At 42.2% G+C, this 14,252-nt stretch overlaps 1 protein-coding gene across 1 annotated transcript in view; it reads right to left on the bottom strand.

The window, feature by feature from the left end:
- The window catches only part of zdhhc9 (zDHHC palmitoyltransferase 9), a 28,366-nt gene that overhangs the window by 8,517 nt on the left and 5,597 nt on the right, over window positions 1-14,252 (bottom strand). The window contains exons 2-6 of the mRNA XM_075481719.1: window positions 9,241-9,401; window positions 4,346-4,504; window positions 1,799-1,936; window positions 1,436-1,482; window positions 13-117 (exon numbers count right to left, since the gene is read on the bottom strand). Of these exons, the coding sequence (XP_075337834.1) occupies window positions 13-117; window positions 1,436-1,482; window positions 1,799-1,936; window positions 4,346-4,504; window positions 9,241-9,401 (610 nt within the window). The remainder of the gene's footprint in view (window positions 1-12; window positions 118-1,435; window positions 1,483-1,798; window positions 1,937-4,345; window positions 4,505-9,240; window positions 9,402-14,252) is intronic.

Genomic DNA, 14,252 nt, shown 5'->3' with positions numbered 1-14,252 from the left:
AGATGCACTTACGTCCTCGTTGGTGGTCTGGTTGAGGGAGATCAGGTAGGTGTGGAAGCCGGTCAGTCCCACCACCGACCACAGGGTGAAGAAGCACACCAGCACCTCCAACACAGTGAGCTCCAGTTAAGAAAACAGCAACAGATGTTTTGTGCCTGACTCGTGGACACTGATTAAACAGTGGACAGCAGGTGATGGAAAAACAGCAGAAAATTATGCAACATGATTGGAGTGAATAAAGGCAAAGTGGTGAGAAGGAACCGATTTGAATTAAACCCAGGAAACATCATATTGTTGAAGAATAGTTCCTGCACAACAACATGATGCGGTTCATGACCAGAACGGTGGCAAATTAATTTTTAATAATTTTGTAGCATGGGTACTTGATTCAGACAGAGGTAGAAAGAAAAAAAGGTTCCAGGGACCAGGGACCTATGGCGGGTCCTCTATGTTTCCACCACTGGGACTAAACAATATAGCAAAGACCAATCTTATCCCCACACAACAGCCCCGGCTGCGTGGTGGAACCTTTGGGAGTCCCGTTACTTTTGGTGTGAGGCCTACAGTGACAAACACGTCCGATCGGTCAAGTTCTCGCAGCATTTTAATTCTGCTGCTTTCCTCAGTCGGAGTGGAGCAGTGAACAAGCAGTGGAGCAAGGCAGGGAAGGAAAATCAAAAAGTTATAATAAGATCAGAGCTCCCACTTCTCAGGACATCTCCATAGGAAGCTGCCACTTTGCCGTATTTTATGGCAGTGCACCTGAAGCCCACTTCCTTCATATTACTCGCTGCTCCATGTGAGTGCACTGAAACTCAGCCCGGCTGCTCTGAGAGACCTGCAGCTTCACAGAGCAGAGAGGAAAGTCACCGTTTGCACGTTAGCAGAGTGATTTGGCAAGTTTTCGTGGAGCTTTAGACCGCAGGGGAAATCCAATCAAGCCTGTTCAGATGTAATCTTTCACATTCTTGGGAAAAAACTGGACTAAAAGTAACAGGTACTTGCAACTAAGCAAGTACTTGTGAGCATATCTTTTCCCCAGCTTCTATTTTCCGTACTGTCTCAATGCACATTAACCCTCGTGAACTGCATTTGTCAAATTTGATCCGTTTCAAGTCAAACAAAGCAAAACAAATGATTTGAATTTCACCAGAAAATCCTTTGTTAACCCTTTGACAAGATTGCCTATGATAGCATTATAAAACAGCCCAGAACCATGTTTCCCCCTTTCTCATTAGGTGTCATATAAATCTGGAAACCGCAGGAGCCTCAGAACATAAGAATGACTGTGGTGTCAACGTGTCCATATAAGACAGAGAGGACAACGGCTCAGCGGAGACGTTTTTACTCCTCTGTTCAGAGATGTCCTTCAAACACAGCACCGGCTGTAGGTTTTATGTGGCATACACCGCGGTCACAGCATGAAAGGATATGTTCCTGGGGTTTCCTTTATGGTGTTCAAAAAGCCTTTATCCACTGAGCCTGGGTACAGGGAGACACATAGAGATGTGTTAAAAATGAACAGATTTTCTACAGATACACACTTCCTTTTGATTTCATTCTACTAAAAAGGCACAATTCTTCCACATTACACAGGATGAAGATAACAATTCCGAAAGCTAATCGTCCTGATGGAAAATTGCCAGATCTCTCTGCCTTACTTCTGTCTGTGTTGAGTAAAACAGCAGCTGATTGCTGCTCAAGCCTGATCACGGTTTGAGCACATGAGCATGAATTTATATACTGACTAGGTGTTACACCAGTTTCAAATGTTCCAAACAACTGACAGGATACTCACGCATAACCACGTGGACGATGTCAAAGGTGAATATGTAAATGGTGAGCAGGGAGAGGGTCAGGGTGAACAGGTAGAAGTACCGATAGTTCCTCTTGCCCACACAGTTGCCCACCCATGGACAGTGGTGATCGAAACGGTCTGAAAGAGAAGAAAACAAAGTCCTTTGATTATACAAAAAGTACAAATTTAGAATAAAACGTGTTAAAAACAGTCGGTTTTAGTCAAAGACAACTTTGTGCATCAGCTTCTGTAAACCTGAGTCTAAATATAGCCAACACTTCCTCTTTACTTGTCCCCGTCTATCATGTGGAAGAGAGCCAGATGAAAGCAGGGCAGGGTCAAATGAGCAACAGAGGTAAACATTGCTTTAACTTTAGTCTGCAGCAAATACTGCTGCATGTCCCAGATGGAGCGGTGCAATAATACACAGATATGAGGCAGCTTATACTCTACGTATCAGGACAAAATGAATGGATACTTCTTCATATCTGTAGAACAGTTTGCAAATATTTGCACACTTTCTCGTGTCCCAGTGTTGAATTCTCCACCACTGTCGGGGGATTGACATGAAATTCAGCTTTCATAGTCCCCAGAGGCTAAAGCCTGAGCACCAAACCCATCTTCTAGCTCCATCATATGTTTAAAAATGTCCTTCAGGACAAAAGAATTCCCCCTTACTTACAGATTCATACGTTACAGACGCATACCTGTTAAAAGAGAATAGCTGCTAAAATACTGGAAAAATCGAACATTTTCATCAACATAAGCTTTGACTGTAAAAAAAAAGGACCACATTTCACCAGGTTCACTTCAAAGATGTGATTGTAAAGATGTCCCCGTTTGCAAATGACTGTCTACCCCGTTTGATATTTTCAGGGAGTAGGCTGAGGAGGAGTGTTGAGTGAGCAATCGGCGAGGAGCTACCGCCGATGTGAGTGCACGAGGCAGGGACACAGAAAGGACAAATAACAAACAAACAATAAACATGATGGGTAGCCTGCTGAAGAAACTAACTTAAACATTGCCGAGAGCAGTCATGCCGCTTTGATGTAGAAACTGCCATTTCAACCAGGAGAGCAAAACAGACTGAATGACCAGGAGCTACCTGTATCTTAGAGGAATGTGAATAGAGCAAGACACAGTTAAAGACATCAGTTAAAGACAGCTTTAACTGATGGATAGAAATCATTGGGAGGAGTCCGGGGAAACAGCTTGTAGTGCGTTACACCCCCCTGATTGTTTGTGTTGGCGGGTCAGTTGAAAACTGTGTGACACAAACACAGGAAATGACTCTAAGGTGGGATGGCTGGTTTCTCTCAGCAGTAACAGCACGTTGCAGCTGTAAATGCAACTTCATTACATTGATAAAATCACTGGTGTCCTGGAAGCTTCTGCTGATCTAACACACAGCTTATATAACTCTATATGACTTTATTTTAGCGGTCTGAAAGGAGAGAGAAGAAATCTGACCGCCTATCACTCAGTTCTCAACTAGAAATCCTTGATAAATTCCCAGCTGGTGCTCACTGGGTGTTAAGAGTTAATCAGCAGGTTAGCACCATCACTCCGGAGCAACAACTGACAACATTTAGCTCAAAGTACTACTAAGAACAGCCTCACCACAGAGCAGCTAGCATGGCTGCATGCTGCTGCCACACCCATCTATGTGTGGTCCCACAGATTTCTAAAATCTTAGAGCACTGCAGCAAAAATAATCCTCTACATTGTTCAATCAATATTAAAGCTGTGAGCATTTCACTTGCTTAATAATTAAGCTGAATTTCCATTTCTTCTTTGTGCAGTGATTCAACAGCTTAACGGTGCTTTAAACAGTTATTCTTTTAGAACATGAGTTTTATTTCAGATTGAATGTGCTGGACTACAAAACTGACAAATCTGTACACTTGTGTTTCAGAACATAATGGTGACATGTTCTGTTTCTCATTACAATGTATACAGTCTTTACTCTGAGATAACTTCACAGTTATTTGACCAAGTGAAACTGCTACCTTGAGCAAAAGAGGGACTGAGGCATGCTGATATGTAATGCCAGGCCTGTGTGTGTGTGTGTGTGTGTGTGTGTGTGTCTCTACAGCAGGTGGACACAGATGAACCAGTGTTCACAATGACTTGGCATTTATTCCCTCACTGAGGCTCCACTGTCTCCTCACATATCGCCCACGACTCTGCGCTTCCTTCAAACACATTCCTCAGTTACCAGGAGCCAAATCACTGCTATTCTGCAGGTCTGACAGATGACACACACGCACACACCACGAGTCTCAACGGACACGTTCAAGATTCAAATCGCCACCAAAATTCAAAGCAGGCCCAGCATTTATTTATAGAGCTTTTAAATCCTTTCATCGCCGTGACAAATGAATGCAGAGCGGTAATTAAAGCAGAGCCTTCAGTAATAATCATGTCGGTAAACTTTATTTTTCTAAAAATTCCTGCCTGACTTAAATAAGTCCGTCTCATCTTTCCACCCTGTGAAAGCTTCATTTGAGCAGAACAACAAACGAGGGAAGATCAGACGTGTCTTACCGACGCAGTTGTCACAGATGCTGCAGTGAGACGCTCGCGGTGGTCGGAAGATCTTGCAGGTGTAGCAGTACTTGAGCTTGACGATCTGGTTGTTGATCTGGACGTTGCGGATTCGAGGTGGCGGTCGCTGCCCTGCGGGGACGTTCCCATTGGCAGCTTCTGGAGAGATAAAAAAATAGAGGAAGATAAATTTCACAAGGGTCGAGGAGCTCACAGTTAACCTGCTGAATACTCCTTCAACAGGCAGTGAGCAATGTGACATTCAGTCATAAGGACGAGAAAAACGCACGGCGTAAATCTTGACAGCTGAACCTTGAGAATGTCAGTGAATCACAAGATTGGCTCAATAAAGTATTGATGATGGCGGGCGTGTGTGTAATCACTGCTTAGCAGTTTATGTTATTTACTTCCAGCCGTATAGTGCAATATTTCTACCTCTATTTGGACTTCAAACACAAACATGACCATAATTTAAAGTCACACCTTTTAAAAGAGTCTGAGCAGTCATTTATTTATGCTCACCCCATTCAGGAGCACGTGGAGGCTGATGCCATCAGGCGAGAGGCAGGACACAACCTGGACAGGTTGCCCATTCGCAACCAAATTAAATTCTCATATGTTTATTAGTCTTTGCCATTCAGATTTTACCAATTAAGTTACTCTGCAGGAGCTGGTTGGAGGTTGCTGGATGGAATCTCTCAGGAGAGTAACTGCTGTGGAACAATCCACCATTAAAGTGCTGCGGTAAGCAGGCACCAATGTGGAGTTAATAGAGAAGAGCAAGCATGATCATTTGATTTTCTGGAGATACATTAAGGATTGTATTTGTCGAAATCAAATTATCTGGGCTGGGGAAAGTGTTTAGACACGAGTGGGGGAAATATTCCAATTTAACCAAATGGTGTATTTATGATTTGTACAAACAAAACTAAATCAAGATTCCCTGTTATGTAAAACGTGTCCGTTTCTGCAGTAATAAGTGAAACTAACAGATTTATAAGCATCTATGAAAAAAACTTTTAAAAGACACGATAGAGGTGAAGATATTTCTTTCTGGCTGTAAAATGGTAGCATTGTGCATCTGCAGAACGTTTAGTGGCCTTTGGGATAAACCAGTGGAGAATAAATTCATGAGTCATCACTCACAGGGAATAACGCTACTCCCTCAGGTATCACGGCTCGATCTGCTGGTGGCATTATATATTTCAAGAGGATGCATCTCCTCATGTTAGCATTTCCCCTCGGGACTGCTGCTAAAAGGCTGAGGGGACAGAGCATGGAGGCTGCGGCGGCTTCATCAACACGAACACTTGAGCAACCATACTGCATACGTGAGAGGAAAGTTAAACTCTGGACAGGTGACAAACTAAAAGAGAAGCCAACATGAAATCTCATTCAGGCGTTGGGCCACAGTGTGGCACCGGACCAGTTCCAGAAAAGCATGGCATTGAATCGGCGAGTGTCTGGAACGTCTTTCTTCCAAAAAAAAAAAAAAAAAAAAAAAAAAAAAAAAAGGATTTGGTGTTTTGATGATTTTGGAGGAGAGCGCTGTCTAACATGCTGGTCTAAAGTCTCACACAGCTGCTCAGCGGGGCTGAAATCTGGTGTCTGCAGAGTCCAAAAGCACAATGCACATTTTTATAGCCACCAAACCCATCAGTGACCGTTCTTCAGCTCCACTGAAACATGGACCAATACAGAAGGTCACTCATGTAATAAGAACCTCTACAACTTCAGGAGGAAATGCATCATCTATCAGCATCTATACTTCTTCTTTTGCTAAATAACACGCTGTAACACTTTGATTTTCCTTTGACATCGTTGCAGCACTTTTCCAATTTCAGTTCATGTCCTGTGGTTGGAGCCACTCTGTACGGTTCCATGAACAGCAGAATCGAGTGCACATTTAACTGGGCTGCGGCAAAGTGTTCACCTAATGCAATCATTTGTTGATGTTTGTGTGTGTGTGAGATAAATATGATGATGGTCATCCTGGAAAAAAAGAACACTCTTGTCACAACAGAAGCTGATCACTCAGAATAACTAACTCAGTAAAATGCTCTCCACAGCACATCAGAGTCACCAAATCTCTCACAACAAAAGTAAAATGTGCTTTGACACAAACCGTAACACTTTGTTCGCGGCACATCGGTTGATGGCGGACAAAACTACCGACTTATACAAGCCTTCATCTTGAAATTTGTGTGTAACTGATCTGGATCACAGATTACTGCCTTTAGCTGCAGTTTCTGTGCGAAGGCTTTTTTATTGGTACATATGGGATAACACAAAGAGCTCCCAAATTAAAAAGAAAAATAAAAATTCTTTAAAACTAAACTAACACAAATCTAATTGTGAACATGCAATGAGCTTTGTTTTTATAACCTACGCTAATACTTTTATATCTGATGAAAATATTGGATTCATTTCTCTACACAGTGGATGCATCTTGAACTTCTTTAACTACAAAGCTTGTTTATTGGTAGAAAAAGGGCTGTGCAGTCATTCCAAACTCCCCCAACCACTAAGAACACCATCACATACACTATTAATAACACAGCAATCACATCGCAGGGGTTAGAAATGTGGATTGATCCAATTTTTTTCTTAAAACTTCCCGAAACCAAAAAAAAAAAAAAACAATCTTCAAAATAGTTTATTGATAGAATTTCTGACGAATCTATCAGCCTACTAACTTATTAATTGCTCGAGTTCTGACAAAAGATCATTTCTGATGGGACCTCAACATGCTCGCTCTGTGCAGGACTTGTACGCTCTCGTTCGGGGTCATCACGTTCAAAGCTGAACTACAGAGGCATCGTCATTCTGCATGCAGAGTGAGTCACAGTCATAATGAGGCAGTTCACTCATCCTCAGAGGACCAGGAGCCTCAGCCTGGCTTTTACAGCCCTCCTCTGCCGTGAGCAGGAGACCAGTCTCCACCCACGCTTCCACTCTGTGATGGGCGATGGATGCTGTGAATCTCTAACAGAGACAAAGTACTGAAGAGTAGCACAGGGGGAGGTAACGAGGTAGGGTGGATGCTGCAGAAATGCTGCAGAGTGAAATAAAAATAAAAAAAAGGGCTTTTTTTTTTAATGCTCTCTTAGCAAACACACAGTTTTAGACAAATACATAAATGGAATTCAACCTCAACGACGTAAATCACAACAAATATGAATAACTCAGCGGGACTGAAGCTGCCTGCTTGCTGCTTAGATTACCAGTACACTGAAATATTTATTATTCCTAAATACTTCCAGTTGGAAAGTTTCCGCCTAATTTACGGCCAACATGTCTGGATGTCATTTCGCTGGGACAGCTTCTCAGGTGACGATGCTGTAAGAGCTCACAGACTGTAACACTCATGCATCCTGATGTTGACTTAACATTTGAATAGATGTAGATAAAGGACCGTTGCCTGTATCACGAGCACCAATAGTGAAATGTAGCTCTGCACATTTCAAGGACACCGGATGAGGTGGGGCCACATGCTATTTAGAAGCTCTCAGTACATCACTGAGATGTGCGTGACTGACACTTCTGGGGCAGCTTGTGAATAATTGCACCATTAATAGACATCACTGGCAAAACTAGAAAACCATGGAAATGGAGAAGCACACTTGTGATTAACGCAGTTATTGTTTATTTCTGTCCGAATCAGCAAAAAAAAAAAAGAAAGAAGAAAATTGAGGTGATTTGAGATCATGTTTGTGTTCAGATAAATGTAGGTGAAATCCACACTCCTCTTTGTGGAAACATACGACTCTTTAGATCTTAAATGCAGCTTACAACTGGCCAATAACACATGTTCAGCTATCTATCTTTAAACCAACCATTCAAATGTATTTATAAGACAAAATTTAAAACAACCAAAATTGACTAAAGAGCTGCACACAACATCAACACACAGTAAAGAAAGAAACCCAAAAAACAAAAAAGCAAAGGCTGATCAGAAGCAGTATAACCCAGGAAAAACTGAGCAATCAAAATCACAGAAAAATAACAGGAGCATTAAATGCAAAACCAGAAGGAGAAGCATAAACAACCACTTTAGGTCTCATTTGACTGAAGAAAGTTATTAGTGGACAGGTAGATTTGTGCATAATCTGAGTAGCAGTGATATAGTGTGAGTAAAATTGGTCCCAAAATGGCCTTCTTGAATACATGTGACCAATACACCAGTATGTGGTATTTTGGAATTTTTCATTTCCTATAAAAACAATCTAAAACTGTTCTTAATGCCTTCTTCATTCTAAATAACTGCTGAAAAATTTAATTATTTCAAATTTCAACAGAGCTGGTGCTGAATGATAGGCAAAGTCTGATCTGGCTGCTGGAGCTGACCAATCAGAGCAGACTGGGCTTTTTCCCCCCCCCCCAATCGGTGAACCGCCTCCCTAACTTCTGCTTTTACAAGAAAACCTTAAATACACAAAGGCAAATAGCTCTGCGGTGGTCATTTCGATTAAAAACAACCACCTGCTGCCAATAAAAAAACAAAAAGATCTCGGTGAGTTTGGAGTCAGAGAACCAACACTTTAAATTTGCAGGTTCAGACAGCTGCTAAATGAGCAAAAACTCACTACAAAGCTTCATAAAACTGAGCAGAGCTGCAGATCCACATGATTATTCTCACACTGACATGTTGCTTTCAAACCACATCTGCATTTGAAACAATCAAATCTGATCAAACCCCACCCATACAGGGAAAATTAAACACATTAACGCCGATTTTTTTATGGTGTTAAAACTCAAATAATCTGATTATGTGATTTTGACTGTCCTTCATTTGTTGAATATTACTTTTAAAGATATTAAGACAGTTTTTAAAGGGGGCTGCAAGTGGAAAAGAAATGCTTTGAAAGATCGATGTGTTTATACATGCGACTCACCGATTTCCATCTCAATGAATGTGGCCTCCTCAGGAAGGGCCCGCGGCAGCACCCCGGGGTCACTGAAGCTGGTCCTCAGCAACATGGCCATGACGAACAGGAAGAGCAGGGCCGCAAAAACAGGGATGGCAGGGGACAGATGGACAGCCAGGTACGGACATCTACAAAAGAGGGTTACAGATAAAGATGATGTCATGTCAGTGGAGGGATGTGTTCGTACAGTTTTTATGAAATGTCAAACACCCTGTTTTCTTTTATATCAAGTGTGACATTTTGACCATTTAGTTGGCAAAAACAAGGCATCTGGCTTCACCTTGGAGCATGCAATTTTTTTTTTGACAGTGCACACTCAGATTTAATGGGAGATCCTTTGACAAGAATACAATGAAAATAAACTTCCTATTTTTGCATCTCAGCAATACACGACAACTCCAGACCAAGCGAGAGCCTTCTTAGTGAGAGCCTGTGCACGGAGGGCACGCCATGACACAACCGTACATATTCTGAACCGGCGCTCGGAGCATGAGGCCATGAACGATGAGAGCTGTCCTTTCTCTGAAAGTCAGCTCCGAGAATAAACAACACCGCACCATGCCGCTCTCTCCTCGCCTTCTGGAAGAGCGGAGAAACATTAGCATAGCTCAGTGTGTCGAGCCTTCGGGCACAGGGCCAGCAGGGCTCCTCCAAACCCGCTCAGTAACAGCTGTGAGCTGCAGTGCAAATTAAAGTGCAGCAACAGAGCAGAGCAGCATCAAAGCCTTCACCATGCAGTTATTAATAGTTAAACTGTGTTTTCCCATTCCCACCGCGAGGCCGAGATCATATTTTCATAATGCAGCACTAACGTTGTACTACAGCATGGTGCGGGACGGTTTCAAACCTGGAACAACAATATCTTTCGTATTGCATGTCACGCATATCACGTCCCACACGCAATAATCAGGATGTTATATCTCTACAATAAGCTCTTTTTGTTAAAGTTAATCAAGACGGTTCAGCTTAAACAACTCATTTTGCCAATTAATCAACTGGTGGTTGGCCAAAAGATGAATCTTTTTTTAAATTTTCCACACAGATTTAAAGCATAAATGGTTTGGAGCTAAAGTACGCCTCAGATCTGGTACGTTTTAAACCTTTAGGACATCTCAGGACATCCGGAACAGGTCTGCTTTCTGTCCCCAGAGTTAGAATTAAACACGGAGAAGCAGCTTTCAACCTTTATGCGTCATATATGGGGAACATCTTGCTCAATAAAACCTTATGAACTTTCCCATTTACCACTGCATTTAATTAAGTGAAGGACTTTAATTAATAACTTTCACTGCACTATACCTCTCACTCAGCTCAACTTTTTAATTATTTTATGTTCTATTTAAAGCACTGTGAAACACCTTGTTGTTGAACTTTGCCATATAATTAAATTTGCCTCGTCTTTCTGAGGTCGAAGATTAAGATCAGACTTATTGTCCTCCGCTTTTAACCCATCCAGGTTGGCACCTGTTGACACACACATGCACAACCCTCCAGCTGTCAGTTTCACCAATCTTTTTGAGTGGCAAGAGTGGGAATTGAACCGCAAACCTTCCGGTTACTGGACGACCCATTCTAACCACAGTTAACCATCCATGTGGGACAGATATATCGATCATTCGCAATATTTAAATCCAGTAGCTGGGTTTCCATTCACTGGAACGGAGAAAGCTCACATCTGGGAAGATGCCAGCCAGTCACATGAGCTTTTTGTTTGCCGGTTCAGACCAGAGTCGTGTCACTTTAATCTTTGTCACGTCAGACACAATTTGGAAAGTTGTTTCCATTCCTATAATACGCATTCATGTCCTCAATACATGCGGGCGAGTGCACACGTTTTTTTGTGGAGGGTTTTATCTTATGTTATCCTACATCTTCTAAATGTGAATCAGCTGACCAAAAACCTACATCCTTGCATTTAACACGAGATTTGCCACTTACCTAAACTACCTTCCCTACAGTAACAGCCAACCCCAGCAGGACAGCAGTAAGTCCCATAAATGTTTGAGTTCAAACTGAATCTAAACTCCCCTGATACCAGTGGGATAAGTAAGCTTTGTGGGAAGTAAGCCCGATCCACAAAGTCTCCACTCAACAATCCACAGGGTTCAAAGGATCTTCTCCTGATGTCCCGGGACCAAACACTCCAGGACATCCTCAGATCACGGCCTGATGGGTCAGATCTCTTTTGGCAGCAGGGAGAGGACCTACTCTCTTACCAGGCAGGTGCATGGTCATAATGTTATAGTTGACAATAGGGAGTTTTATCCCATATGAACAACAGTAATCAATTTTTCATGAGAGTCAAATTCTCTCAAAGCTGAAAACTGTCAAAAGTCAAAAACAAAAACACAGTGCCGTGTGTTGCCGTAAGTCGTGAATTTCTAAAGTTGTGTTTTGTCAGATTTTTCACGGAATCATCTTTGAGTTTTTGTCACGTCAAGTGACAACTTCTTATCAGCTACTCAAACACGTTTCTGCGTGGCTGAATAAATGCCAGTCAGCGCCAGTTGACACATGACAAAGTCCTTCTGTCTACTCACACCAAGTGTGGACAAAACAGGGCGTGTCAGCATACCTGAGCAATGATGAGATACAACAACAAGCAACACCGGCTGGACTCGTCTGAGCAGTTTTTCTGCAGTGCCTCCCTCCGACTAATGGAAACGAGGGGCAGAGTTCAGATCAATAGATATTTCCTGTATAAAGTACATTTGCTTTCTGGTGTACAGAGACAGCAGAGAGCAGGATTCAGGCTGAGGGAACGCAGCCTGTCGATGTGTGTAATTCCCATAATGATGACCACTAGGCATTTGAGTCACAGTCTATCATCACTTCCCATCAAGCACCCCTGATGGTCACGTCCTTTCTGGGCGTGACAGTTTCCTCTGCTGCTGAGGAGTGAGGCGGTGCTGGTGGAGGAACGCTGCGGCTTCATCAGCCAGCACACAGGCAGCAGAAAAACTGGATTTAATCAAGCCGTTTGACCATGAGGGGAAAATCTTCCCAGGGGAAATCAATCAGATTATACTCGCATATCACCTATACGCTGCCTCTTTTCTAAAGTCAAATCCTTCTTGCCTTTTTAGATAAAATTCACCAATTAGCATGTTATATGTTGTGTGTGTGAATATAAATGTAATCATATAAAGGCAACAGTCTTTGATGAAGAGCCATGTGCTAAACTCTTGTAAATGTATTGCTTTATGAGCTTTGCTGGTGTTGTTAGGCAGATTATGTAACTTTCAAACAGGTGTGCCGAGTCAGGTGTGCCGCTTCTCTCAGTCTCTTGGCTGAGATAAATAAACTTGCTTCTTGCTGTAGCTGTAAAAGCCAGAAAAGTTGAGCTTGGCTTTACAATCAATAATAAAATATCATGAAAAAAACACGATCATACAATCTATAACAATTAAATTCTGACGAAGGGTATTTTTGGCTACATCAAAATTATTTTATGTCAATGATTATTTGAATCAATGGCGAGTCCTGCTCAGTATACTGGGGGTATGCTTGCTGTGCTGGAGACTTTGATCCAGAGGATTATCAGAGTGGATATCACTGAATTAAAATCACTTCAAATGTCTCAGCAATAAAACTGCTGCAGCAAGACTTAATATGTCGTCATGTCACTTATGGAGACTCATGACGTCTCACTTTGGTTGAACATCTAGAGTCCTCCCTTTATTAATACTTAAAAGTTGCAAGCTGTTTCCATCCTGCATGAATCATACTACAAATGAATTATGCACTTACTGTGCAGGCAGTTCAGCAGTGGGACTCAGTACCAGCCCTCGTACGAACATCAGTGGACCGTGACTAAGAAAGAAAAAAAACTAAGGAGCTCTGCTGGGACCCCGCTCCTTTAACGGACAGAAACTAAATATCTGAGGAGTTTTGAAGCTTTCCTCTGCAGCAGGTAACACAAAACTGCTTTTTTACAATTGTAATCACGCCCCTCCTGTTATGAATCATGATAAAGATATATATGCATATAAAAAAAGAAAATCAAAAGGTAATATTTACATCGTATCTATAAAACATTATAGATAAGATAAAACATTTATGCTGCATCTCAAATTGCTGCCAGAAACTATATTTATCCTTGGAATGATGCAGATTGTGCCCTTTGGACCCGATGTTTCACAGTTTCAAAGAATCAGTCTTCTTTGTTATGCAATGCCATATTATTGGGACCAAACATCAGAGGCAACATCACAGATGTTTTACCAGGATTAAAGCCATGAACACAGCTGTTGCATCATGGAATATTCAGGAATTCATATTAAGACTCTTGAGTAATCTGACATTAGAGCTAAAAAACATGATTAGTGAATTAAAAGCACGATCGAAGAGGAATCCACCTCTAAATGCTCCTTTAAGCGGAGCATCTCTTTGAACCAGACTATTGGAAAAGAAACATAAATAGTCCATCCCTGTAACAGGATGTGGGCAAAAATATGTCGCTTCATCCTCCACAGAAAGAAGCTCTCACCTCCTGGCAAGAAGCTTCCAGAGAACAAAGCCTGCCGATCACTGTTACTGTAAATGGAGCATGTGCTCTGAATAGAGCATAAATCATGTTATAGCTCATTTAGCCTCAACCGGATGCTGATTCCTGATTGGCTTAACAGGGAGACAGGGTGGGGTCATACACTGAGGGAGGCTCATGGGTCGGTTACAAGATCTCCTCCAACTGCAGCCACTCGCTCCGAGGGCACAGCCCTGCGCTTCTACTCCTTCTTTACGACGCATCTACGCAGATGATTCGAGCATTTTTATCAGCTTGACAAACTGAGCATCACCAGACGCAGCATAGACACACAAAGACCAGGCTCACTACGCGCACATATGCCGTGTCCTGCCGTGAAGAGACAGATGACACGCTGCACTTGTGTTCCAGTTTCTTGTTCCTCCATCCAAGCTCCATAGGCGACTATCCGCATGCAAATACACACACGTATTGCACAAAAAGAATTAAATAA

This window comes from Odontesthes bonariensis, chromosome 13, assembly GCF_027942865.1.
Source record: "Odontesthes bonariensis isolate fOdoBon6 chromosome 13, fOdoBon6.hap1, whole genome shotgun sequence".
NCBI classification, from domain to species: Eukaryota; Metazoa; Chordata; class Actinopteri; order Atheriniformes; family Atherinopsidae; genus Odontesthes; species Odontesthes bonariensis.
This window is presented reverse-complemented; position numbering and strand designations above follow the sequence as displayed.